The 24,646-nt window shown below is 38.8% G+C and overlaps 2 protein-coding genes across 5 annotated transcripts; one reads left to right on the forward strand and one right to left on the reverse strand.

Moving 5' to 3' along the window:
• Positions 1-10,418: 10,418 nt before the first annotated feature.
• LOC135584312 (neutral/alkaline invertase 3, chloroplastic-like) lies at positions 10,419-15,037 on the reverse strand. 4 transcript variants are annotated; one of them, XM_065133190.1, is made up of 7 exons: positions 14,866-15,037; positions 13,809-14,522; positions 13,292-13,457; positions 12,717-12,928; positions 11,737-12,230; positions 11,605-11,653; positions 10,419-10,992 (listed from the first exon to the last, which is right to left on the reverse strand). In XM_065133190.1, exons 2-7 carry the CDS (start codon positions 14,454-14,456, stop codon positions 10,669-10,671), a joined length of 1,893 nt encoding a protein of 630 aa, XP_064989262.1. In that variant the 5' UTR covers positions 14,457-14,522; positions 14,866-15,037; the 3' UTR covers positions 10,419-10,668. The 4 variants fall into 4 exon arrangements, with proteins under 4 accessions (XP_064989262.1, XP_064989276.1, XP_064989268.1 ...); XM_065133204.1 differs by having other exon boundaries at positions 14,887-15,034; XM_065133196.1 differs by having other exon boundaries at positions 13,809-14,819; positions 14,887-15,017.
• A 1,699-nt stretch (positions 15,038-16,736) lies between these two features.
• LOC135637568 (uncharacterized) lies at positions 16,737-17,427 on the forward strand. The gene is made up of 3 exons (XM_065150160.1): positions 16,737-16,962; positions 17,067-17,147; positions 17,259-17,427. Exons 1-3 carry the CDS (start codon positions 16,864-16,866, stop codon positions 17,331-17,333), a joined length of 255 nt encoding a protein of 84 aa, XP_065006232.1. The 5' UTR covers positions 16,737-16,863; the 3' UTR covers positions 17,334-17,427.
• Positions 17,428-24,646: the final 7,219 nt, after the last annotated feature.

Consider the following 24,646-nt stretch of genomic DNA (forward strand, 5'->3'; position numbering starts at 1 on the left):
TTATGATCTCATTGGCCCTCGTCAAATTTGTCATCACCTCCGTGCATTTATTTTCCACGTGAGAGTCGCAAACAATGATACTAGCCACCTATACAATATGCAAGGATGACGATGACTAAATGAGTCCGACGAAAATCAAGGATAAAATTAATATTTATAAAAAAGATACTCTATAAAAAAATTAAAAAATTGGAACGTTCTATAAGAATTCTTCATAATTTTTTTCTAAAAAATTAAAGGAAAATTACTTACACACATTTGTTATTAAAAATAAATTAAGATGATTGAAACCAACAATTTAGGTACATCATCAAAACGAGTAATTAGTTAGGCTTATTTTACTTGTCCTCGTGAAAAGACAACCTGAGACAAATTCGTGGGAACACGTAAAATGCATCCCCTATTTCCCTAAGAACACATACACCCCCCTCTGCCTTTTGCTGTCAGCTTGCACGAGTCTTCTCAAAGCCTGTCTTGTGAATTTGTTGGGTTCTGCAACTCCGGCTCGGTTGCCATATATTAATGCACTGCTTTGTCTCCTCCAGGATAAAAATGTTGAGAGATGAGGTCGCAGTTTGGCGTGATATCTGTATCTTGGCTTGGATGCATCCTTTGTGATACGTGTCTTTTGACTTGGCATGGTTTTCCTTCTCTCTTCGTCGCCCCGTTTCACTGTTTGTTTATAGTCTTATTAATTTCCTTTTATATTCTTTAGGGATAAAAACACCCCTTCCCTCGGATGGTACGAAAAATCTAATTTATGAGAAAATCAAATTAATAAGAAGTTTAATATTAATTGGAAGAGAGGTTAGGATGCTTGCTCAAGGGCTTAGTGAGTAACTTGCATCTTGATTTTCACGACTCAGTAAGTTTTTTTTATGATGGGTTTGACCTACGAAATATTATGAGGTATGAGTAGAATAATCGTTTAGCATTTGTTCCTTATCCTCCTCATGCTAACTAGGCTACGACATGTCATGTTTTTATTGGTGTGAATATTTTTCTTATTATATGTATCTCATCAAATGTGTATTTTGATCTCTCGAAGAGATACTGAAGTCGGCCATGTGTTGGCTCAGCACATCAATTATGAGCACAATGGGTTTTGGTCAACTTGGTCACCTTGGGCACTATCAACTTAGTCACCTCGTGTGTTGGCCAACCAAATCACCTCGAGTGCTAGTCGATTTAGTCACCTCAAGCATTGCTCTTCTCAGTCGTGCGGATGCTTGGCCTACCTGGTCACGTCAGAAACTTGATTGACCTAGTCATGTCGAGCACTTGGTCAACTTGGTCATGTTGAGCAGTTTGTTAGCCTGGGCACTAGTTAACACGAGCACTGACTGGCTAGGCCACTTGGAGTGTTGGTCGACCTAGATATCTCAGGCAATGATCGACCTAGGCACTGTTAGGATCAAGAGCACTAAGAGGGAAGAGGTGAATTAGTGCAGTTGAAAACTTTCGTCGATTAAAAAAACTTTCGTACGAAAACCGTTTCGGAAAGAACTTTAACTTGAGAGCAAACGGAAGTATAGATGATGTAAAGCAACAGAGGTAGTTTACAGTTAAGATAAAGAGCAGAATATAAATGCAAACCGAGATTTAGAGTGGTTCGGTCAATCTTGACCTATATCCACTTTTGGCTTCCCCCTCCAACCAGGTCACCGACGTCCACTAGAGGCCTTCCTTCAACAGGCGAAGGCAGGAAGGCTAACCACCCTTTTACAGCTTTACTCCTTTTGACGGTCTTAGGAGACAACCCTTACAGATTTTCACTCCTCTCTTGAATAATCAAAACTTAAAAGAAAATAGGGAGAATAACTTCTAGCTTTTTATAACACTTTTAAGCTCTTAAATTCTCAAAATAAGATCAAGATTTTGATCGCCTTTCATGCAGAAAAAGGTGAGATTTATATAGGCCCCAACTGGTTTTAATTTAGAGCTCAAAAATGTCATCTCCCGAATTTCCGGGGTCCTAACGGTACTACCACCATAATTGGGCAGTACTATCGCTTCGCATTGCTTGGAGTCCGAGCTCACGTGGTACCACCACCTGACAGGGGTGGTACCATCGCTCAGAATTCTTGGGAGACTGAGCTCCTAGGCGATGCCACCGTTGGCCAAGAATTCTGGGTCCAAATGAGCTGATCCATTCGGCCCAATTTGGGTCTGTCAAGGGCCCAATTGCCCCCAGATTAAGTTAATAGGATCACCTCCCATTCCTAACTTAATATTCATACTAACTACGATATTTTAAGACATTAATACTACAACTTGCTTCGGTGCGCCAATCGCTTCTTCCAACGAGCTTTCGGCGAACTTCCAGCGAATATCCGACAAACCTTCGGCGATGCTCCGGCGGACTTTCGGCAAACTCCTAGACTTACAATGATCCACTTGACGAGTTCCGACGAACTTCTTTGGCAAGCTCCTTGACTTCTCGGATTTGTTCTTGTAGAACCTCCGACGACCATCCGGACTTTCGTCGAACTCTCGAACCCCTAACATGATCATGGTCTTGACTCTGGCGCAACTCCTACTGCATGTCTTACTTCCATTGTAGTTAATCCTGCACATGTAAAACAAACTTCGATCTAGACAATTAATACTAAGCATTAATCAAGTTTTCCGACATGTCATTGGTCCCTCGACGCTTTGTCCGATTCTTCGGCGCATCGTCCTCTCCTACAGCCTATTACCCAATCGGCCAGTTAACTCTGCAACTCTGATATCCTTGGCACAATGTCTGCTCTTCTTGGCCCCATGCCCGAATCCACGGCCCGAAACCTTCTATCGATACGTCAATTGATCCACCGGCCCAACGTCCAATCTTCTGACATGTTCCTCCGGCCCAACATGATTTTTCCTACTTTAATTGTCTCATCCTTATCGAAGCATCCTGCATCACTCAAAACGTAGATTAAAACATAAACATAATTATCAATTGGTTTCATAATCAAAATACGAGATTCAATAAGCACCTCGAACATCGGTTGACTTGGCCACCTCATGTGTTGGCTAACCTAGGCACCTCAAGAGCTGGTTGACTTGGGCACCTTATGCATTAATCGACTTGGTCACCTTAGACGTTAGTTGACAAGCTCATGTCAAGTAGGTTGACCCAAGGTCAGTCAATCTACTTGCCTTGGGGCCAAATCATTTCTCTCGAGTGGTGACTTGGTATGCTAGTGTTGTCATATCGAGGACCATAGTTGCTCAACTCAAGGACACGGTGGTTTTTTATATGCCCTTAAAGGGTGCATTGGAAGCGTTTTAGATGCTTAGCCCTATAAAGAAATTTAGGTGGCGACATCACATACGCAGCGGAAGAACAAAAAATAAAAATCTCTAAATTTTCAAAAATATGTTCGTCGTCATGCAAATATTGGTGCACAAAATCCGTAAAACTAAAAACTACATATATAAAATATTATGTTTTATCTAGAGAGATTGTATATCCCTAAATCCTTGCAGATCTATAGGAGAGGATGAAGAAGGTCAAGCGTCCTCCTCTCTAGCGATGATCCACACAGTAGGGCTACGACGACGATCCTCAAATTGCTATCCTAATCTTCACGCCTGCTATCTAAGGAGGAGAAGATGAGAGGAGAATATGAGGTAGCAACTAAGAGAAGTTGTAGCCTATGAACTTTTGGTTCCCTCCTATTTATACTCGGTGCCCCCCATCAATTTAACCATAATAGATCATATCATATTGGGTATTGAATCTCCATCCAACTACCAAAGCCTCTTAGATTAGTAGATCTCTATCCAATAATCTCTCATTGGCTCTTATTGGATCTCATCCATATGATCCAATAATTCATGAGCTTATTAGATATCCAATAAGATAGGGGCTCCGGCGGATATCTCATATTTGAACCTCTACTCGTTGCAACGCCTGCCATATGTGTGTGACCCTCTAGGCCCAATATCGAGCTAGTCATGAGTCATACTTGTCAGAACTCTTTCTGGCTCAGTGAATTATTATCTTCATAATAATTTACTCAACACATCGACTGCGAACGTACTATGCCACTACGTTATAGTCCCTAGACGATAGATGGAAATTCAATCCATTGGACCCATCTATCCTTAGTTACCATGTATTTATAGTCTATTATTGATATAATACCCCAGAGACTATATATCGAGCATGGTATTGTCAGGCCCATACAATTTCTACTTGAGTCTTGCTCTAATCGGATTCTCCTAGAGAACTCTTTCTCTCTCAATCCGAATGACCCTAACTAGAGATTTGTTTGAGCAAGAACACATAGAATATTCCTCTCATAACACCGAGAGCGGATGATCCTCTATCGACACTCAATAGCCCTTGTAAGGTTGACTACCACTCTCGATGATCGGTTGTGCTAAATCTAGAACCTCCAGACCTAGAAGTCTAGTATCAAAGAATGGAGTACTCATACAAGACATTCTTTGTGTCTCAAGTCTAAGGACCAGATATATCATTGAGACTACGGAATTGCTATTTGACAATAAGGTATCATCAACCATCCAGCATTCCGTGAGCAGATCGATCAGTGAACTCATTCTCTAATGAGCACATACACTGTATCCCTAATGTCCCCACACGAGCAGCTATGAGACCAGCCACCTTCATCATATTTATGGGTATACAGTACACTTGTAACTTAAGAGTCATTGAGCCCAATATGTAACACCGAGCAAGAGTGAAGTCATCTATGTACTTCACTTAGCAAGCGATTTCATCCTTGCTTGCCCTTTCCTCGGGCATAAGCATCACTATATCAAGGACATAAATGATTTTCTCCACTATGAGAATAATTCTCATGTTGTAGAGCCAATCCGTACAATATAGACTAATGAGGTGATTGACATCAAGTATGCCACGTAAGGGATTTGAAAGTGACATTTTCTAAAAATAAAGATGCAGCATAAATAAATAACATACAGATTTTGTAGAGAAATAAACAAATAAGATATGGATTTTTATCTTAATCTGCTATTACTATTTTTCTAATAAGTCACGCGACACCCTCAGTACGTGAAATGGAAGTCTCTAGTAGACTTCTAGTGAGGATCGGGATCCAATAAGCATCTTAGTGTAACCTCGAGGGACTCAACTAATCACACTAAGCCCAAAAGATAGGTAACTCTTACCGATCACAACTTTTTGTGATTTCTATCTTGTTCGGCCTACGAACCATCATGGTCTTGAGGGACTTGACCAACCATGATGTTCGATTAAGTTAATATCATCGTTATAAGATGAGTATGATTCGATGATATACCCTCGAGGGACTCGACCAATCATACCATATCCTCAGGTCACCAGTGACATCTCTATATTGTATGCAAGATAGTGAACCACGATATAGGTGAGCCTCGAGGGACTTGAATAACTCAACCTACGTCAAGATTCGGTCCCTACTTATAATAATGGAAGGCCACATGGGTCAATCTAATTGTCTTATGTTTACCGACTTAATATTATCGAGAGAGGGGATTTTGATTTGGTCTCCTAATATAATATGTCACACACATATATATTTAATATATATCTACATCACATACAAATATATATGCATATCTATTAGGAGTACAAGTAATCACACATCACATAAGCAATCACACAAGATGATTATGGATCATAGTCTAATGTGATCAGGCTAAGCCAGTGGGCCTAATCACTCACATCAAGATCTATGTGTGCAGCGGTGCATCTCTATGCCTTGTGATCATCCATCTCATTCTCATTGGTTCCATCGGCATCTCAACACATCTTGTAGGTGGGCACCCCCGTGGACGACTCTACTTACAAGCGCAGCGCCCACAAGCATCGCTGCCCCTATAGGCGACTGGTTGCTGCTCGCCAGCCACTTGCACGTAGGTGGCTAGGCCTCAGCCACGGTTGCAAGCAGCCATTGGCCAACCTACAAGGGCAGCAACAACTGCTACCCTATCTCACATTTTGCGCCAATGATTTTGACGACAAAAGGCTTCCCAAAACACAACACACATAGTTCAAAACTAATATTTCACACGAGCAACCTGGCTCTGATACCACTATAGAAAAATTTAAGGGGTGACATCACATGCGCAATGGAAGAACAAAAAATAAAAATATTTAAATTTTTAAAAATATGTTTATCGTCGTACGAAGATTGGTGCGCAAAATCTGCAAAACTATAAACTGCATATATGAAATATTGTGTTTTACCTAGGGAGATCGTATATTCCTGAATCTTTGCAGATCTGTAGGAAAGGATGAAAGAGGTCAAGCGTCCTCCTCTCTAACAGTAATCCACATAGTAGAGCTACAACAACGCTCATCAAATCACTGCCCTAATCTCCATGCCTACTATCTGAGGAGGAGAAGGGGAGAGGAGAATAGGAGATGACAACCAAGAGAAACTCTAGCCTATGAACCTTTAGTTCCCTCTTATTTATAGAGTCCCCTTGTCAACTAAACCTTAATGGATCCTACCTTATTGGGTATTGGATCTCCATCCGACCACCCAAGCCTCTTAGATTAGTGGATCTCTATCTAATAATCTCTCATTGGCTCTTGGATCTCATCCATAGGATCCAATAATTCAGGGGCTTATTAGATATTCAATAAGATAGGGGCTCCGACAGATATCTCATATCTGAACTTCTACTCATCGCAATACCTACCATATGTGTGTGACCTTCTAGGCCCAATATCGAGCTAGCAGTGAGTCATACCTATCATGACTTATTCTAGCTCAATGAATTATTATCTTCATAATAATTCACTCGACTCATCGATTGTGGACATACTAAGCCACTACGTCACAGTCCTCAAACGTTACAGAGGAATCCAATCCATTGGACTTATCTATCCTTAGTTATAATGTATCTATAGTCTCTTATCCATTTAATACCCTAATGACTGTATACTAGGCATGGTAATTTCATGCCCATACAATTTCTACTCAAGCCTTGCTTTAATCGGATTCTTTCGGAGAACTCTTTCTCTCTCAATCTGAATGACCCTAGCTAGGGATTTGTTTGAGCAAGAACATATGGGATATTCCACTCATAACACCGAGAGTAGATGATTCTCTATCGACACTCAATAGCCCTTGTAAGGTTGGTTACCACTCCCGATGATCGGTTGTGCTAGATCCGAAACCTTCGGACTTATAATTCTGGTATCAAAGAGTGAAGTACTCATACAGGACATCATTGGTGTCTCAAATCTAAGAAGCAGATACATCACTAGAACTACGAAATTGTTGTCTAACAATAAGACATCATTAACCATCCATCATTCAATGAGCGGATCAATCAGTGAATTTATTCTCCAATGAGCACATGCACTATATCCTAGTGTCCCCACACGAGCAACTATGAGACCAGCCATCTCCATCATATACGGGTATACAGTACACCAGTCTATTCGGTTATCTCGATGTCCCTCTCGAATAAGCTATGATTGAGATTATTTAGGGTATGTGTTTAAATGTGATTGACTTGTAGAGCATCTATGACTAGCAAGCCTAAGAATACATTATACACCCTTTGGATATTTAGCCCAAGAATGCATCAGGCACCCTTTGGATGTTTAGCCCAAGAATGACACATCTAAGTGCTCTTGTATGCCTTACCTGAAAAGGGTACATTGGGTATTATTTGGTTTCTTAGCTTAAGAAAGATATATCAGGCACTTTTGGATGCTTAGCTCGAGAAAAACATATTGTATTATTTAAATGTTTCTATCCTCGAAGGATGTATCATGCATCATAGACTCCTATATCGTGAAAGAAACGGTGTTTGATACTCTTTAAATGTATTTGTCCATCAAGAACACATTGGACACTTCATATGCTCTTATCCATTGATGACACATTGTATCAATACACTTATCCACAAAAGACACGCATGTATACTTTAAATTTTTTTTTTTTTCACGTAAGACGTATCATATGTTTTATATGCTCTTATCCACGAAGAATGCATTGACCTAACCCTCCATGGGCTCAGTGCATACATCGAAACCTGCCTCTGCTCGGTTGTTGGCGCCGAACAGCAAATATGAGGCCAGTCTCGATCGAGAACTAGATGGGACCCACACATAATTTTGATCAAATTAATATAATTAAATAATATAAGGAATTAAAGATGGTATGATAGATTTTGAAGTTGTTGTGATATTGAAACCTTATAATAGTGGTTAGTTCTTAATTAGTCAGCATCTATATTCAACATCATCATCAAATCCTCCTGAATTCCCTATCAATAATAAATAAAATAAAATAAAATAATCCTCCTACGATATGATTAGAAAAATATTCAGGCAATCCACATTCTATGAACAATTGGTATCAAACGTGAGAACAAACTTCAATAGGAGAGAATAATTTATGAGCTCACCGGCGAGGAAGATCAATTCTTGGAGTAGTCGAGTAGGGTTAGAATATTGGATTTCTAATAATATGGACCGTGTGAGTCCTATCCAAACTTATTTTATGTTAATGTTATAGCATATCATATTATATTACATTATATAATTTGATATTATTTTGATAATATTTAGCATATAAAATTTGAATATGCAGCAGTCATGTGTTGTAACACTCTCACTTGTGGACTCTTATTTCTTTGTTTACCTTCATAAATTTTAGTCTAGCATATATATTAATTTACTATTAATATATTTTTCATTAAAATCCATCCAAAACAAATTCAGCTCAACATCTCCAACTATATTAAAAAGGATAAAATACATAATTTACCTAAACATCCCTATATTTTCACTATAAGGATAACTAATGAAAAGAAATTGATAGTCAAACCATGTACAGAAGTTGTTAGATGTTCTAATAATATGTATGCAATTTATACATATTTATCTTTTGGCAAGTGGAAATATCATGCTAAATGGTTGTCATAAGAAATTTATTAAACTCATCGATCCAATCTCTCTTGAGAAAAAAAAAAGAGATATTTTTTTAATTTATCTTTGAAAAATTCTCATAAAATATCTTTAATTTTCAAAAATTCTTACAAAACGTCTTTTATTATGTGAAAAGATAATTTTATTCCTAGCCCCTATCGAACCTGCCCTTGCTTGCATCACTCTTGCACGATAACCATCTTCGTATTTATGGATTTCGTTGGCCCTGTCAAACCCGTCGTCACCTCCGTGCCCCCTTTTCATCACGTGCTGATTGTCTATATAATAAACGAGGACAATGATTGTCTATATAAAATATCTTAACTTTCAAAAATTCTTATAGAGCGTCTTTTATTATGTAAAAAGATAATTTTATTCCTAGCCCCTATCAAACCCGCCCTTACTTGCATCACTCTTACACGAGAACCATCTTCATATTTATGGACTTCGTTGGTCCTATCAAACCCGTCGACACCTCCATGCCCCCTTTTCATTACGTGAGGGCTGTGAACTGATTGCCTATATGATAAGCGAGAACAATAAGAACAAGACAAGTCCGACAAGGACTAAGGGTAAAATTATTATTTATAAAAAAAAATATTTTATAAAATTTTTTAAAAGTTGAGTCAAGAGTAGTGAACGAGTGGGGCTCACATGTCAGCAACTATTCATGAGTTACGTTCTTCCTGTCAGCTTCTAATTACTATTTTGATGTTTGTGATTTTCCTTAATGTGGATTGGATCACATTAAATGTTTTTATTATGGGGACTTTCATTTCATAAGGGCATTATTTGGAGATAAAATACAAACTTATAGATTTTCTTGATGAGTGTTGGTGATGATTGGATCAACTCGATCCGGTTGAAATCCGCATGCATTAAAAGTTTGATGTGATCAAAAGAGAGGCTCGAATCATCAAACAGTAGATTGGATGGGGTGGTTGACCTGTACAAAAATTGAGAATGGATAAGGTTCCCCATGTGATCCCTCTGATGATCTTGTCTGATGTGATGATCGCTTGGATGTTTGCTCGGTGATTGACCTATACAAAAATCGAGATTGGATGGGGTTTCCCATGTGATCCCTCTGATGATCTAATCTATCACAAAACAAAAAACAAGAATTTCAAGTAAACAATAACTTATTTCAATTATTACGACATGATGAATTTTTTTTATAATGGGCTTAACCCGAAGAAATATCTTATGATATTAAGAATATTCTTTCAATATTTTATATTGGGTTGATATGCACGTGACCCAATTGTTGAGTGAGATTTGTTTTCTCCTTGTTGATTATGCCATCACAAATCTAAGGCGAGATTGAAGTGAATATTTTCTCTATCAGAAAGGAAATTAAAAATTTTACTTTTGAAAATTAAAATACTTGAACAATTATCTCTGTGAAAATATCCTGATGGTTAGACAATTGATGATACGTTTCAGGTTTGACTTCGTATAGAAGCATGTTGTACGCAATATAATATAATAAAAAATAATTCATCAATAATTGAGAAAAATAAATGATGTCAATGATATCATAATTTTACATTCTCCTCTTAATATGTCGTACAACATAACACCCTATTCCATCATGGCTTATGGAATGCAAAGAAAAAGCTAACATGGGATTCATGTGTACAACACTACAAAGTTGTATGATTCGGGAACAAACAATGGCATTCATCTTCCTTCTCGATTTCTCATATGCAAAGCTTCAAACTTGTTCTCTTGATCAAAATAAATAAAAGCTCGTCTCCTCAAATGATATAGGTTTTCTTTAGCACCTTCCTGCCTCGCTTCCTTGGGTTGGAATCGACAATGATGTTCAAGGCATTCACAATCTCTGCATCCTCGTCGTTCCATATGTTTCTTGCAGCATCTGGGTTTTTTAGCAGCAGCTTCGCCACCAGGAAGCCTGCGATGGACCAAGTTTGGTACAGACGAGCTTGTTTTCCAATGAATCGTGCTCGCTTGGTATCATAATATTCAGGCCACCTGTCTGCTGCAATGCGCTTTTCCGCAACCTCAATGGCTCTTGCAGCAATTTCTGGCCTGTTCATTTTAATGCATGCAACTGTGAGCTGCATTTTGATCACAAAAGGATAAGTCAGCATTAAGATGTCTTTCATGTGAGAACTATCTCCAGTAAACAAATGAATCTGCCCAAAGTATAGATTGCAGATCTTTTAAAATGCAACATCTTCATTTCCATCAGTAAAAGTTCCCAGCATTACAAGCAAAGTGTCAACATGCAGAATTTGGTTCTACTTAAATCTCAATTTCACAACGAAGTGCCAGGATGTGAGGCAAGATGGAACCACTGTTAGCATGACTCTCCAGGCCATGAGTTCCGATCCATTTGGGACATAAACCCACAAACAATGGCTACTTCTTGTCAAGGCATACTCACCCAGCCAGACAAAAGGTTTATGACTGCCAATAATTTGTATGAGTACTGAGAATGGTTCACCAGTTATACTATTTTCAAGTGTCTGACCTCGACATGCAGCATGCATAAGATACCTCTCGGCACTTGATATATCATTTCTACTCTAGTCAATAATAATCAAACTCATGTCAAAAAGTAGGCATGCAAAAGACAAAACAGAAGTCAGATATTTATGTGTATATCATCAATACACTAAAAAGAAAACAGGGTAATCCCAGACAAGTAACATTGGTGTATTGCCCACCTGCCAGAGCAATGTTGGCCAGGAACCTCCATTGTGGTATGACCAAGGCCTGCAGAAAGCAGACTCATAGATTAGAGTAAAGTACTGGAAACTCAAATGGCAAGGTACTATTAGTAGATGCTGAAAGATTACGTATTTTTGGGATCACTGCCAGTAATAATTTGCCATTCCTGACCCTCAAGAGCAGGATAACATATCTTAAATGGCATATCTGCCACCAAATCAGACCATTTAGCCTCAATAAGATCCAAAATGGCAAGTGATTGATGTGTAGTTGCTAGACTGCTCACTATAGACCACAGATTTCCTAGAGAAAAGAAACGAAAATCCATATGTGCAGGCTGCAAATTTCCAATAAAGTAACCTCCTTTCTCAGGCATCCATTCCACTAGCCATGGAGAAATTTGATCAGGGTAGATGTTGAACTTGTTCACAGCATCATAAGAATATTCTTCTGTTTTGTATCTGTAGATCTCATTGAGTTTTCTCTTGTCTACCCAATAATACTCCCGAATGTGAAATGACAGTGCTATTAGTCTGTTATTTAATGCTCGAATAAGGTCTGCTGATCCATCCTCTGGTGCAAGCATCTCCCGAGCACATACAAGTGCCGAATAGAACAGTGCCTGCACATACAAGGCCCAGTCAGACATACACCCATAAATGATTTAGAGGGAACTCATTCATTTGTTTCATGTGACAGCTTTCCTCTAAAAATTGAGGTGCTATCCAACAGAAGCAAGAATCTTAAGCAATTCATGAGTGTGAGTTTGCTGGTTCAGGGTTAAAGAAGATTAATTTGGTGGATGGAGAGCAAACAAATGTTAACAAGGGTTAAAATGACCCAGTCAAAGTGGTAATTTGCAAAAGAAAATCTAATTTCAATTCAACATTACATGGCCAAATTGGACACCTACCAAAAATATCTCATAAAGAACACCATTAAGACAAACTTCTGGTTCAACTTAGAGCAAATATATTAAGGATTACCATTCAGCTTATACCAAATGTTAATGTAGCGCTTCAGATTTTTCTTTATAAAAAAGAAACAGAAGCACTTAATCTAACTCAAGAACAATAGAAGTCGTTAAAATGGAAGCAAAAAATGCCACCTGAATTTCAAGAGGGTGGCCATGAATCCCCATTCGGCGGTCAATCATGCATGAACCATCTGTTACTAATAATGTTGGAAACATGTCAAAGCCATCAGCTAAACAAAGCTTTAGAATCATCTTGATGCCTGTCTGCACATCAATTCTTTCCTGGACTGAGAGATCTCCAGAGCATTTTCCATAAGCCCGTAGCAGTATAATCCACCATAATCCTGCAGTCGAATATAATAGCATGTTTAACAGTCAACATCCATGATTAAGCAGAATGCTAAACCTTGCAGAGAGATTTGAATAAATCCTAGTGAACATCCAAAATTATAAGCAGACACCACAAAACGCAACTAGATGTATAGCAAAAGACTTCTCTTATCAACAACATCCAAGTACAGTATAACTCCTTGAGGTACTAATGAATATTATAAGAAAACTTGTCAGCTATGTGGCAATGTATGATAATGTAGAAGGTGTCAGCTAACTTAGCTAGTAAAGCTCTTGACAGTTTATCACAAGGTCCTGGGCTCGAATTCTGCCTTGCCACTTATCCATTGCGAAAAAGAAAATATAGGATAACATACCTGAATCAACTGGTGCTACACGTCCTATTGCAGCTTCTCCAAAATCAGGGTCCAAGACTTCTTCAGTAGCAGAGTCATCACCATCAAGCGGAACTGTCCTAATCTTGAAGCTTGCTGGCATCAATCCCTGACCTGGACTGTGACAATCCATTGTCTTCTCCCAGCTCTACAAATTTTAAAAAAGAATTTGAATGGTGTTCTCTATACTCTATAGATGGAAAACTCAGGTGTAGCTGTTAGTGCAGTGACGACATTATGATTTGAATCTACGAGCACTATAACATGCAAGCTTTGTTTCCTAAACTCTCAACTCATGATGTGAAAGTCTCCATACACAGATGATGGGTAACAAAATAAAGTAGAAAAACAATCTAATGAAGAAGAAAACACAAGACATATTTTAACACCCTTTTCATTCCAATTGTTGACTCTTGTGCCACTTCTAGTAGTAAAGACAACAGGAAACTTCTTACCTACACTCCAAATCACAGGCATGTATGACAATTTAATGCATTACCTGCAGCTGAAGAGTGTGAAGAATGAAGTTGCGGACAATTTCATATTCTCCCATTAGTAGAAAAGCCATCCCCGAAGGTATGAAATCACGAATGAAAACCTGATCATAGTTCAAAACACTGCTACCGCTATCTGATGGATCCTTTGCTGCAATAGTTCCAACTGGAGTTCCACAATAATAAACCACAGATTCCTGTAAAAGCCGCCACGCCACATCCTCAACAGAGTTTCCTCTTGTCTTGTCCGATGACTGATTGACTGATACATCATTAGGCATGATGACAGAACCATTCTCAAAATCAACAACTTTCTGCCCATTCAGCTCACCAAGAATCTGATCTGCCTTACTCGTTGGTTCAGTGAACCAGGTCTTGTTGGCATCTCCACTGGTGCTCTCAGCTCGCTGGCACTTGCATTTCAAAGACAACAATCGGTTATTGATGTTCCTAAATCCATAATCTCTCAGGCAACCGTTCCGCATTCTTGATGTAGAACATGATGCTGCGAGCGCACGACTCTTCCTCCGGTACTTCCCACGAGTTTTATAGGGGATAGCTAGGTGCGGCGCATTCGCAAATAAACTGGGACTAAAATGGGCAGGTACTGCCCCAGATAGGGCATGCATAGCTACCTCCGAAGAACCCATCATCGAAACATCAAACAACAAATTTGTATTGATACCTTACAGAATCAACCGCGCACATTATCCAGAGGCCTGAGAACAGAAGTCGCAGAAAAAGATCATTTTTGGTTCCAAAAAGTCACAACAAATGGAGATAATACAACCCCATGAGATCAACAAGAGGCTCAAAGAACACTCGCCAAACAAAAATAGCAAAACCCCCAGCTTGCCAATTTCTTTCACCAACTCGATTGAAAACCCTACGAACCCTACAAAACCCGTCGGATGATCACCAGAATATATTAATAGAAGAAGCAAATAGTCGGGCGGCGGAGGCTCGGGAGAAGCACCGACCGGATTCTTGACGACATCGATTAACCGACCAGGAAGCTGGAAAACCCTCAACACCAATTAATCGAGAAGAACAGGAAATTACCAGGAAGAGGAAGTGAATGACCTCGAAACGGGGAACGGGATCGGAAGAGACGGGAATTGCTGAGGATGACACACATACATGACGACACTAGAAATTAGGGGAAATATAAAGAACATATCCACTCGCTGTAACGGCCGCAACGAAGCTTCATATCCGATGGGGGAAATGATAACATTGAAGAGGATAAGAACAAACATATATTTATGGGAACGGCATTCCATCAACAAAAATAATATTATGCATATGTGAGATATAAGGTCATATATATTTACTATAAAAAAAAAGGGCAAATTTCAGTATTTTTTAATTTTTTTTCCGAAAGATACTTCCTTTTTGATATTTTCGAAAAAAATTGACATAACTCCTTAAATACCTCATGATGATTGAAGTAATGCTTGATTATATTATGAATTAGTTATTCTCTTGTGTACAGTAATTTTTTGATAGGTTTATAATGTTTTTGGATTCTTCACCAAAATATTTAAGTCTGTTTAAAATTATTATAATTATGATAAATTGATTCAAAACTAAATAGAATTCATTTCAATGTTTCATATGTAAAAATAAGATTTCAAATAAATATTTTTTATTAGTTTAGAAACAAAAACTATCTAATAGGAAGATTTACTTTCATTCCAAATATTAATGGTTTGAAACCTTATTAAATATATTTTTTTATCATGTCAACTAGTTTAATTGGTAAGAACTTCGACAATTTATTGCAAAGTCCTAAGCTTGAATCCTATATTCATCACTTGTTATTTACAGTATATATATATATATATATATATATATATATATATATATATATATATATATATATATATATATATTAAAAATCACTTTAATTGATTAATTAGATTGATTTTACCCTATCATTTGGTCCCCTAAAAAAAAGGATGAGAGTAATTGTTATGTCTTATTAGGAGTATCCTAGAAAATATGGCAAAAAGAATACCGATTAAAAAATATTTAAAATTTTTATTGGAAAAAAAAAGGAACTTTTTACCATAATTCATCCAAAAAATATATAAGAATAATAATATTATTATTACTAATATATATATTTGTTAGATTTATAAGATGGGATAATATTTACTTTCATGAAACTGCTTGATAGATTGTTTTGTGGAGTGAGACAGGATGGACTTTGGGTTATGAACAAGTGATATTCTTTATATTATAGTATAAATCCAATTAATATTCAGAGGAATATATATAAAGAGAAAGAAAAACAAATATTATAAGGGCTAATGCATTATTTCCCACATATGAGAGGCTGAGGTGCACTTCCTTGACTCGCATCATAACCATCTCGTGTGATCCTGACAGAAGTAGGGGCATGGAGTGTTCCATCGCTGCTGCGTGGAAATTGCTTTGCCTCGAAGCCAAGCGAAGAAGAAAGGCCGAGTCTGGCAGACCACCCTCGCTACACGGAATATGAAGTCTCATATTGCGATCAGCTTCATAATGAAGTACGAGTAATATGGATGTTCATGATGGAAAGCCAGGTGGTAGCTCATGTGCTTTATCTTGGCGCCTACGACTCTCCTTCCAAGTCTCTTCATAACAACGCAGCTCGTGCAGGGACAGAAGTGAAAGGAAGGGCTGCGTCGAAGAGGAGAAGAAGGTAGGAGAGAGGTCTGTCGGCTCTGAAGAAGCGTTGAGAGGGTCTAATGGAGGAAGGACAGCAGCAGCACATTCGACAAATCAAGAACTCTCGGCTAATGGAGGAGGATGGTGAAGAAGAATCACCGAGGTCAGCTCTTTCCTCATTCCAAGCAAGAGAAGAAGAGATCGAGAGGAAGAAAATGGAGGTCAAAGAGAAGGTTTTTGCTCAGTTGTGCAGAGTGGAAGAGGAGGCTAAACACTTGGCCATGATCCGAGGCGTAAGTAGAACCATGCACCATCTATAATTCTGATCCATTAGAATCCAGGAAAACGTCTGATAGCCATGATTACATATCCTAACTTGGATTCTGGTAGGAACTGGAAGCCATGGTAGATCCAACCAGGAACGAAGCGGCGGCATTACGCAAGAAGATAGACGTAGTCAATCGTGCATTGAAACCTCTCGGACAATCCTGTCTGAGGAAGGTAAACCAAAGTTTAGATCTTCTAGAAACCGAGTGTTGTTTGATGATCAATTTACGTGTTGCAATCTAGTTTAACCATGACCTGGATGATCACATTTTGTGAAGGAAAAAGAATACAAAGAAGCTCTCGAAGCCTTCAATGGGAAGAACAAGGAGAAGTCTCAGCTAGTGGCCAAACTCATGGAGGTGACTTTTCTTTCTTTTGCGTCTTCTTTTATTTGGTAAGCTGTTGACCGAGCTTGCCATCCATGGAAGCAGTAGTATTGATTGAGTTCGTCATGTTCATTGTTCGAGCAGCTGGTCAGCGAGAGCGAGAGACTGAGGATGAGGAAGCTGGAGGAGTTGAACAAGTCGATAGATTTCTTTCGCTAAGTCCATCTGCAGGAGCATTTCAGATGGATTTTTTCTACAGTAATGTTTGAGATCGGGATTCCAAGTTCTGTTTCGGTGGGACGTCGATTGTAATGGTTTAGTTCCGAATTGCTTTAATGCATCATCGGAATCTCTCTCTCTCTCTCTCTCTCTCTCTCTCTCTCTCTCTCTCTCCAGGCATTATTAATCCTTCGATGTTGGCGGCCGCAGCGGTGACCCACCGGCATCTGCAACTGCAGCGGGGACCGGCAAGTGGTGAACCCACTCGAACCAGGTACGCTCACGTCTGAGCCTGCAACTGCGGGGAGGGAAATGGCTCCCCTTCCTCGGGGACGTCAATGAGGCTTCCAATATTGACGAGGGAGGTCAAAATTGAAGTGGGAAAAGTCAAATTCACGTTGCGTTAGATAGTAAATATAGTTATAATATTGGCAATATCCGACACGAGAGCTTTTGAGGGTCATTCTTCTCCATTGATAGCAAAACATAAACGCTTATGCATTCTGCTTACGTCAATACCGGACTACTATACTGTAGACAAAAAGAGAAGAAAGAAAGAAAAAAGGAACGAAATAGGTCACGACATCCAATTGCTGCGATCGGGCGCCGGGGGCGGCGGCTCGGTCATGGCCACGCCGCCCGGCCGTGGCGGGTGAGGGCGGGCGGCTTCCGCCAAGGGTCGAGGACAGAGTCGCGGTACCTCCTCGGCAGCGCCTGGCTCCTTCCCCGCTTCGAGCGCACGATCGGGGCCGTCTCCGTATCGTCGAGATCGGACGGAATCCACCGCTTCTTTCCCCCACCGCCCGAAAAGGTCGGCGCCCTGTCGGGCGGGGCGGAGGATCCCTCCGCGGGCGAAGCCTCTGGCTCGACCTTCTTTTCCTCCGGCCCCTCCTCGAAGACGCCGCCTGACACCTGACGGACAGCCTCCAGAAGCAAATCCAAGCATCCCTGATTCTCTCGGTCCTTTCCTGCGATCCTACTGCTGCTGCTGCTCGTGATGGTGGTGGTGGTGGTGGTTGCAGGGGTCGCCGCTTCTTCTCCTTCCCCGCTTCCCTTCGTTTCTTCTTGTTCTACGAAGACCTCCTTTTTGGCGTCGTGTTCTGCCGCCTCCCCGTGGCCCTCGCCCTCGTTCTTCTCTTCAGGATCGCATTCGCCCTCGGAACTATTGACCGCAGTCAAAACGTCGACGCCGCCAACTGCCACCGCTGGGGCCATCGCGAAGGTCGCGCCCTCCGCGCCTCCGGAATCCACCGGCGCGGAGGCATCCACGACGACGCTGTGCGCCGTGGGGCCATCTCCCTCGGCGGGTCCTCGTCCGATCTCTGGCGTCAGGCCCCACCTAAGCCTCGGATCGACGCCAAAGCCCGGCTCTTTCGTCATCCCACGCGCCGCCCCGAGATCTCCGCCGACGCCGCGGCCGAACGCGTCGGACACGGGGCGAGGAGGAGGAGTCGGGGCAGGAGTGGTGGAGATGATGGCTATGATCTTGGCCAAGGCGGCTTGGGCTTTGGCTTCCCCGGTGCGGGACAAAGCGACGGCGTAGAGTTGGCCGTCGGATCGGCGATTGACAGGAGCAGGCGAGGAAGCCATGAACAAGGATCGAAGCTTCTGCTCCTCTTCCGCGTCGTCCCTCCTTTCCTCCTCCTCGATATCTCTTAACAGATTATTAGGATGAATATAAACGATAATAATAATAATAATAATAATAATAATAACAACAACAACAACAATAATAGATAAAAATTAAGAAAAAGACTGATAAACCCTTCGGTTTCAAATATTCTATTTACTTGTTAATCTATCACAAACTTAAAATTTACTTGAGAGTCCCAATTGTATATATTTAATTATTATATAATTAAATACTTAATTATTATTATTTAATTAATAATAATATTTGAATCCGAGTTTGGAAGTGAGCATGCACATTACAAAGACATAGAACATTTTCGTTATTGATAGAGGAAATTAATAATCTTATTGCACATCATTTTAATATAAAAGAAAAAAAAATATGAATTTAACTTACTATAACAGAATGTGAGATGATGAGAATAATAGAATGGCATAAAAACACATATGATAAATTTAATTAAAAATCAATGAGGTCACATTTTGATCATCAATCTATTATGGAGTGTGAGAATATAGCTTTTTGTTGAGATGAGATACACAAGAATTTGCACAGTATCATCCTCATATAATGTTCAATTTAGATAATATTAAAAATAAAAATAAAAACACCTATAAAATGCCTGAAAGGGAGTCAGAGAAATGAATCATAATTCTTAAACCCTACAAGGATATCCCTTTTATAGTAAAAAAAGAATTTTCAACTCTCAATAATAATAATAAAAAAAATTCATTTTAATATAAATATTATCATTTTGATTTAGTGATTATAGGCTAACAAAGTCTACCATCAAATGAAGGTTGTCTTGATTCGAGGTGAATTATTTAGCTTTTCTCGGCCTACATATCAATCATAAAAGTCCATGAGAGTCAAGTCAAATTAAAATCAAATTGATCAAATATCAAAATAAAAATCAATCAATGGCTCTACGATTTTGAATCAAATCAGAACCAAAAACAAGGATTCTGATTTGGTTTCAAACTGATTGAAAAAAATAAAAATATTTAAGTTAATAAATTTAAAAAAAATGATTATGGTTCAAAATTGGATTATCCTTTTTCCTCCACCTCCTTGAAATCTCTATTAACAAATTATTAGGATGAAAACAAATGATAATAATAATAATTATTATTATTATTATAGATAAAACCAAAAAAAGATAAATCCTCGGGTTTTAAGTATTCTATTTACTCGTTAGTCCATCATAAATCTAAATTTTACTTAAGAGCCTCTGTTATATCTCAAGACATAATCAAACCAAGGAGATTAACTAGTTAAATTGTTTAGATCAAGAAATAAATGTGAGATGTGTCTTTCATATTGTCCACAAAATATTTTTAATTATCATTTTATAACTAATTGATATGATTTTGTATGATTTTTTTTTATCCGGCATCGGTGTACTAAACATTCAAATTTGAGTTTGGAAATGAGCATGTAAACATTCAGTAATTTTGGCTCTTGATAGAGGAAATTAATAATCGTGTTGCACATCATTTCAATATAACAGAGAAAAAAAATGAATTTGATTTCATAGAGCATAATGCTAGATGAGAATAACCTTTTTATTGAGATAAAATATACAAGAATTTACATGACATCATCCTAGTGTAATGTTTAACTTAGATAATATTAAAAAAAAGATGAAAATAGATATAGAATACCGGAGAGGGAGTGAGAGAAAAGAATCATAATTCTTAAACCTTATAAGAATGTCACTTTTATTTATAGGTTAAAAAAAGTTTCATCAAAAGAAATTCTTCGTTTTGATATAAAATATTATAATTTTGATTTAGTGGTTTTAATTCGTGATAAATTGATTGGTTTTCCTTAACCAACATATCAATCATTCTATGAGAGTCGAGGTAGAAGGGGAAGATGCAGCTCTAATCTAGCTCGATTCAAATTGAAATCAAATCGATCAGTGATTTCAAACCAAATCAATTCGGAAGATAGGGGTTTTGATTCGATTTCAAACTAATTGAAAAAATAATAATATTTTTTTTTAATAAAAAAAATTAAAAATAAAAAATTAAATAAATAAAAAGGATTATTTTCGGATCACCGGTCAATTAACAAATTTTCGATTGTCAATATTCATTCATTCTATTTAATTTTATTTTTTAAAAAAAATTAGCATATAGAAAAGACTTTTAGTTTATGATATTAATGTTATTCTTATATTTAACATAATATAATATTTTATAGTATATATATATATATATATATATATATATATATATATATATATATATATCATTTGGATAACTATCTTCTTAGTTAGTGTTTGATTTAACGTGCAAACATTTCGGTACGATATTTGTTAGAACATTGACTGGAGAAGCATATGCGGCTGAGATAGGAAGACGATGGTGTTACTGCACTCCATGATGACTGCGCTACTGAAAGAAAGAAGAAGAGAAGAAAAGAAGAGCTTTGACATCAGTTTTGGCATCGGCTGGTCATCGATCTTGACCTTTTCTACTTCGTACGTTATGAGAATTTGACTTTATCTTTGACTAGTAGTCTCTCTTTCCTAACTTACGAGTGACCGAGGTCTCCATGTTGGTAGATGTTGTGGACATATAGTCTGTCTTCTTCTCATGTTCGCACCTGTTTCCTATTCTCTTGTGCTCTCTGTTTGTTTGCGAGCACAATCATCCTTCCCCACCTTCTGCAGTAGAGAGGAAAGGTGAAGTCCCTCTTACTGTGGGCTTTGAGTAGGTCATCATCATCCGAACTGAATTGTGTTTATGTTCTTTGTAAAGACAGATTTTCCATTGGATCACATGAATCCTGCTAAGGTTATGACCTCTCTCTCTCTCTCTCTCTCTCTCTCTCTCTCTCTCTCTCTCTCTCTGTGTTGGAAATGTGTGATCAGTTCCAGAGGATGTGATTCCAGTCTGAGTCATGCTTGTTTTTTAAGGAAAAGACTGCTGCCATAATATCTCCATGATCAATTGAACACATAAGAGAAGGGTGCTGCCAGAATTAGACACTGGATGGGCTTTTATTTTTGTGTTCTGGTCTCAGGAATTGGATGTTCTCATGGGTTAATTTGCAAAAGCTATTCAAGAAACATATCCGAGTAAGTTGATCAAACATCTGTCATCTAAAGCTTTAGTCAATGCTTGTTTACAACATCTTCTTTGGGTGAATATTTATGTGACTTTAGTCAATAATTAAGTCAATATAGATTGAGAACGATCATCAGTATCGGTCAGCTATCACTAATCCCTCGTAAGCTTACACTCTTTCTTCTGCCTGCAAGTAGTCATCGACTGAGGTGGGTTCTCTCACAGCCTTCAGCTCCATCTTGCTTTCCCCTTCTATGGCTTGTGGATTTGCGTGTAGATGTCATCCTCCGCTTCAGGCATCCTTCATTCCCATCCTCGCGCTCTTCCACTTCCAACACCTGAGACGTAAGAAGTACCGCATCAAGGTCGTGAAGACATGCATGCAACTGAAGAAAAGGATAGATTGGATTCCTCTCCTGCATGTTCCACGCGATGAACCCCATGAAGCTTAGCAGAACCTGTGTTGCCAAAGCAGTGGGAATTAACGAAGAAGATCTCCATCAATACCCACATATATTCGTATGATTCAGACCTTACCTGGCGTTAATGGTGGCCGCAGGGAAACGGGAAGCAACTCTTGTGGCATGCATGGCGAGGATAACGACGAGAACAAGGAAGATAAGACACAGACAAGAAAGATGCCGTAGAGCGGAGCACAGAGAACGGTACATATAGACGAGGTCGGGGTCACCATTGAAATGCGAACCTCAAAGCAGGTGGCAGCAATAACAATGGCGACATCACTGCAGGACCTGACCATGATGCACCGTTGACCCACCACCATCCCAAGCATATGCCTTCCGCATGTGTAGTGTTCCAGCTCCCAAAGTTCCACCTTTTGACTAAATCGTGGCTGTAATCGTCGTTGAAAGAATCTCTTTACCTCCAACTCGACTCAACCACTGAGAAGCCTCCCCTGAGCTTGTAATCCCTTATCTTAGCTTCGAGAAGACATGTTTATCCTCCTGCTTGTATCAGCCTTGTATTTAGCGACGTCATCATTGATCATAAAGATGAGAATCTCAAGATGTACGTACGTTTGCATGCACATGAGATATAAATGCTGTGGTGCACAGGCAGAGCCATTTGTCATGCAGTGCTTGAGGTCTGAGAAGAGTCACAGGAACATGAAAAAGATGATCGAGCTGCGCTGGCTTTCGGCCTTGAGATGGGTGCTGTCACCACCGCCTTGATGAGGAGAGACGTACGACCGCTGCCCAAAGCATTGAGCCTTTCAAGGCAGTTTGGGTCTCGTTGTTATCCATGCAAAGTGTTCGAGCTGTTCTTTCTTATGTATCCTTGTCAATCTTCGAAATCACATTTTCCTCATTATAAACTTTAATATAACAAATAAATCCCTCGAAAATATAATCATGTCTCTATATTTTGGAAGGAATGTATATATATATATAACAAAAAATAATTAATTTTTAATTAAATATATATGAGGTTATGAAAGATCTTTTTTATGACTTGGTTTTAGGGTTAGTGATAAGATAATCAAAACGAGTTCAAATCATGTATATGTTTTTTAATACTTAATTAAAAAATATTTGAATGATACTCTTTTCTTATTTATTTAGGTTTATACGATACACATTTTTACATTCACGAAACCATAATATAAAAGATGTTTAGCATAGTTTAAGGAACACGAATAGAGATAAGAAACCAACCAATTTGAACTATTGTCATTTACCCTCCTTAAACTACACTCAAAACACTTTTAACTTAAATTCGATTTTAGTACTTAAGTAAAAATCTCAAAATCCATTGTAATAAAAAATTATGATCGTTAGTTCTAATCGAAATTGTCTCGATATCTTTAACATTTGTTATTTTAGATTTTAATTGTCTAATACGTTATGTAAAATTTAACGTCTAAATTTTTTTCAAGTATCATGAAATAAAAATTTATTAGATGATCATGATGAAACTACATCGAGACATACCTAACAAGTCTCTCTAATACTTTAAGTTAATACTCGATGAGTATTTTTTATATCGAGCTTATAGATACATAAGAGATTTGCTTTGAAAGTTGCCTTTGTGTTCCTAAAGGCATACAACCATGTATTATGGTATACAACACTCGTATGGGGACGTGTTATCGGGTTCATTATTGGATATATGGTATCATGCGTTCTTTTTTAGTGGATCAAATCCCATCGACCAGTGTCACACTCCGAATATGAGCCGCCTCCGAAGTCCGAACCATTGTGACCGGCGCATGCTTGGTTTTCTTGTGAATTCTTCTTCTTCACGTACACCAAGGGATACGTAGCCGTTGCTTCCCTCCTTGCGCGTCGCATGATTTGAAATCCTGAACCCCGACTCGGCGTCGCAGAACTCAGCCCGCGTTGGCTCGGTACGTGGCAAAAAGGTCCATTCACTATATGCAAAAAGTGCTAGCTCAGTACTGTTAGCCGTCCATTAGAACGGGAACCAACCCTTATCCACCGTTAGATCCCGCGTTCCCCGGATCTCAAAGCTGCTTCTTCGGTGGACTACCATGTAGGCTTTACTTCTCCTACTCGCCCCGTGATTTCTGTCCCGTGTACCCGCCTCGTTATTGATCTGAATGTGGAGCCGGACAGGCCCCA

This window comes from Musa acuminata, chromosome BXJ1-3 (assembly GCF_036884655.1).
Source record: "Musa acuminata AAA Group cultivar baxijiao chromosome BXJ1-3, Cavendish_Baxijiao_AAA, whole genome shotgun sequence".
NCBI classification, from domain to species: Eukaryota; Viridiplantae; Streptophyta; class Magnoliopsida; order Zingiberales; family Musaceae; genus Musa; species Musa acuminata.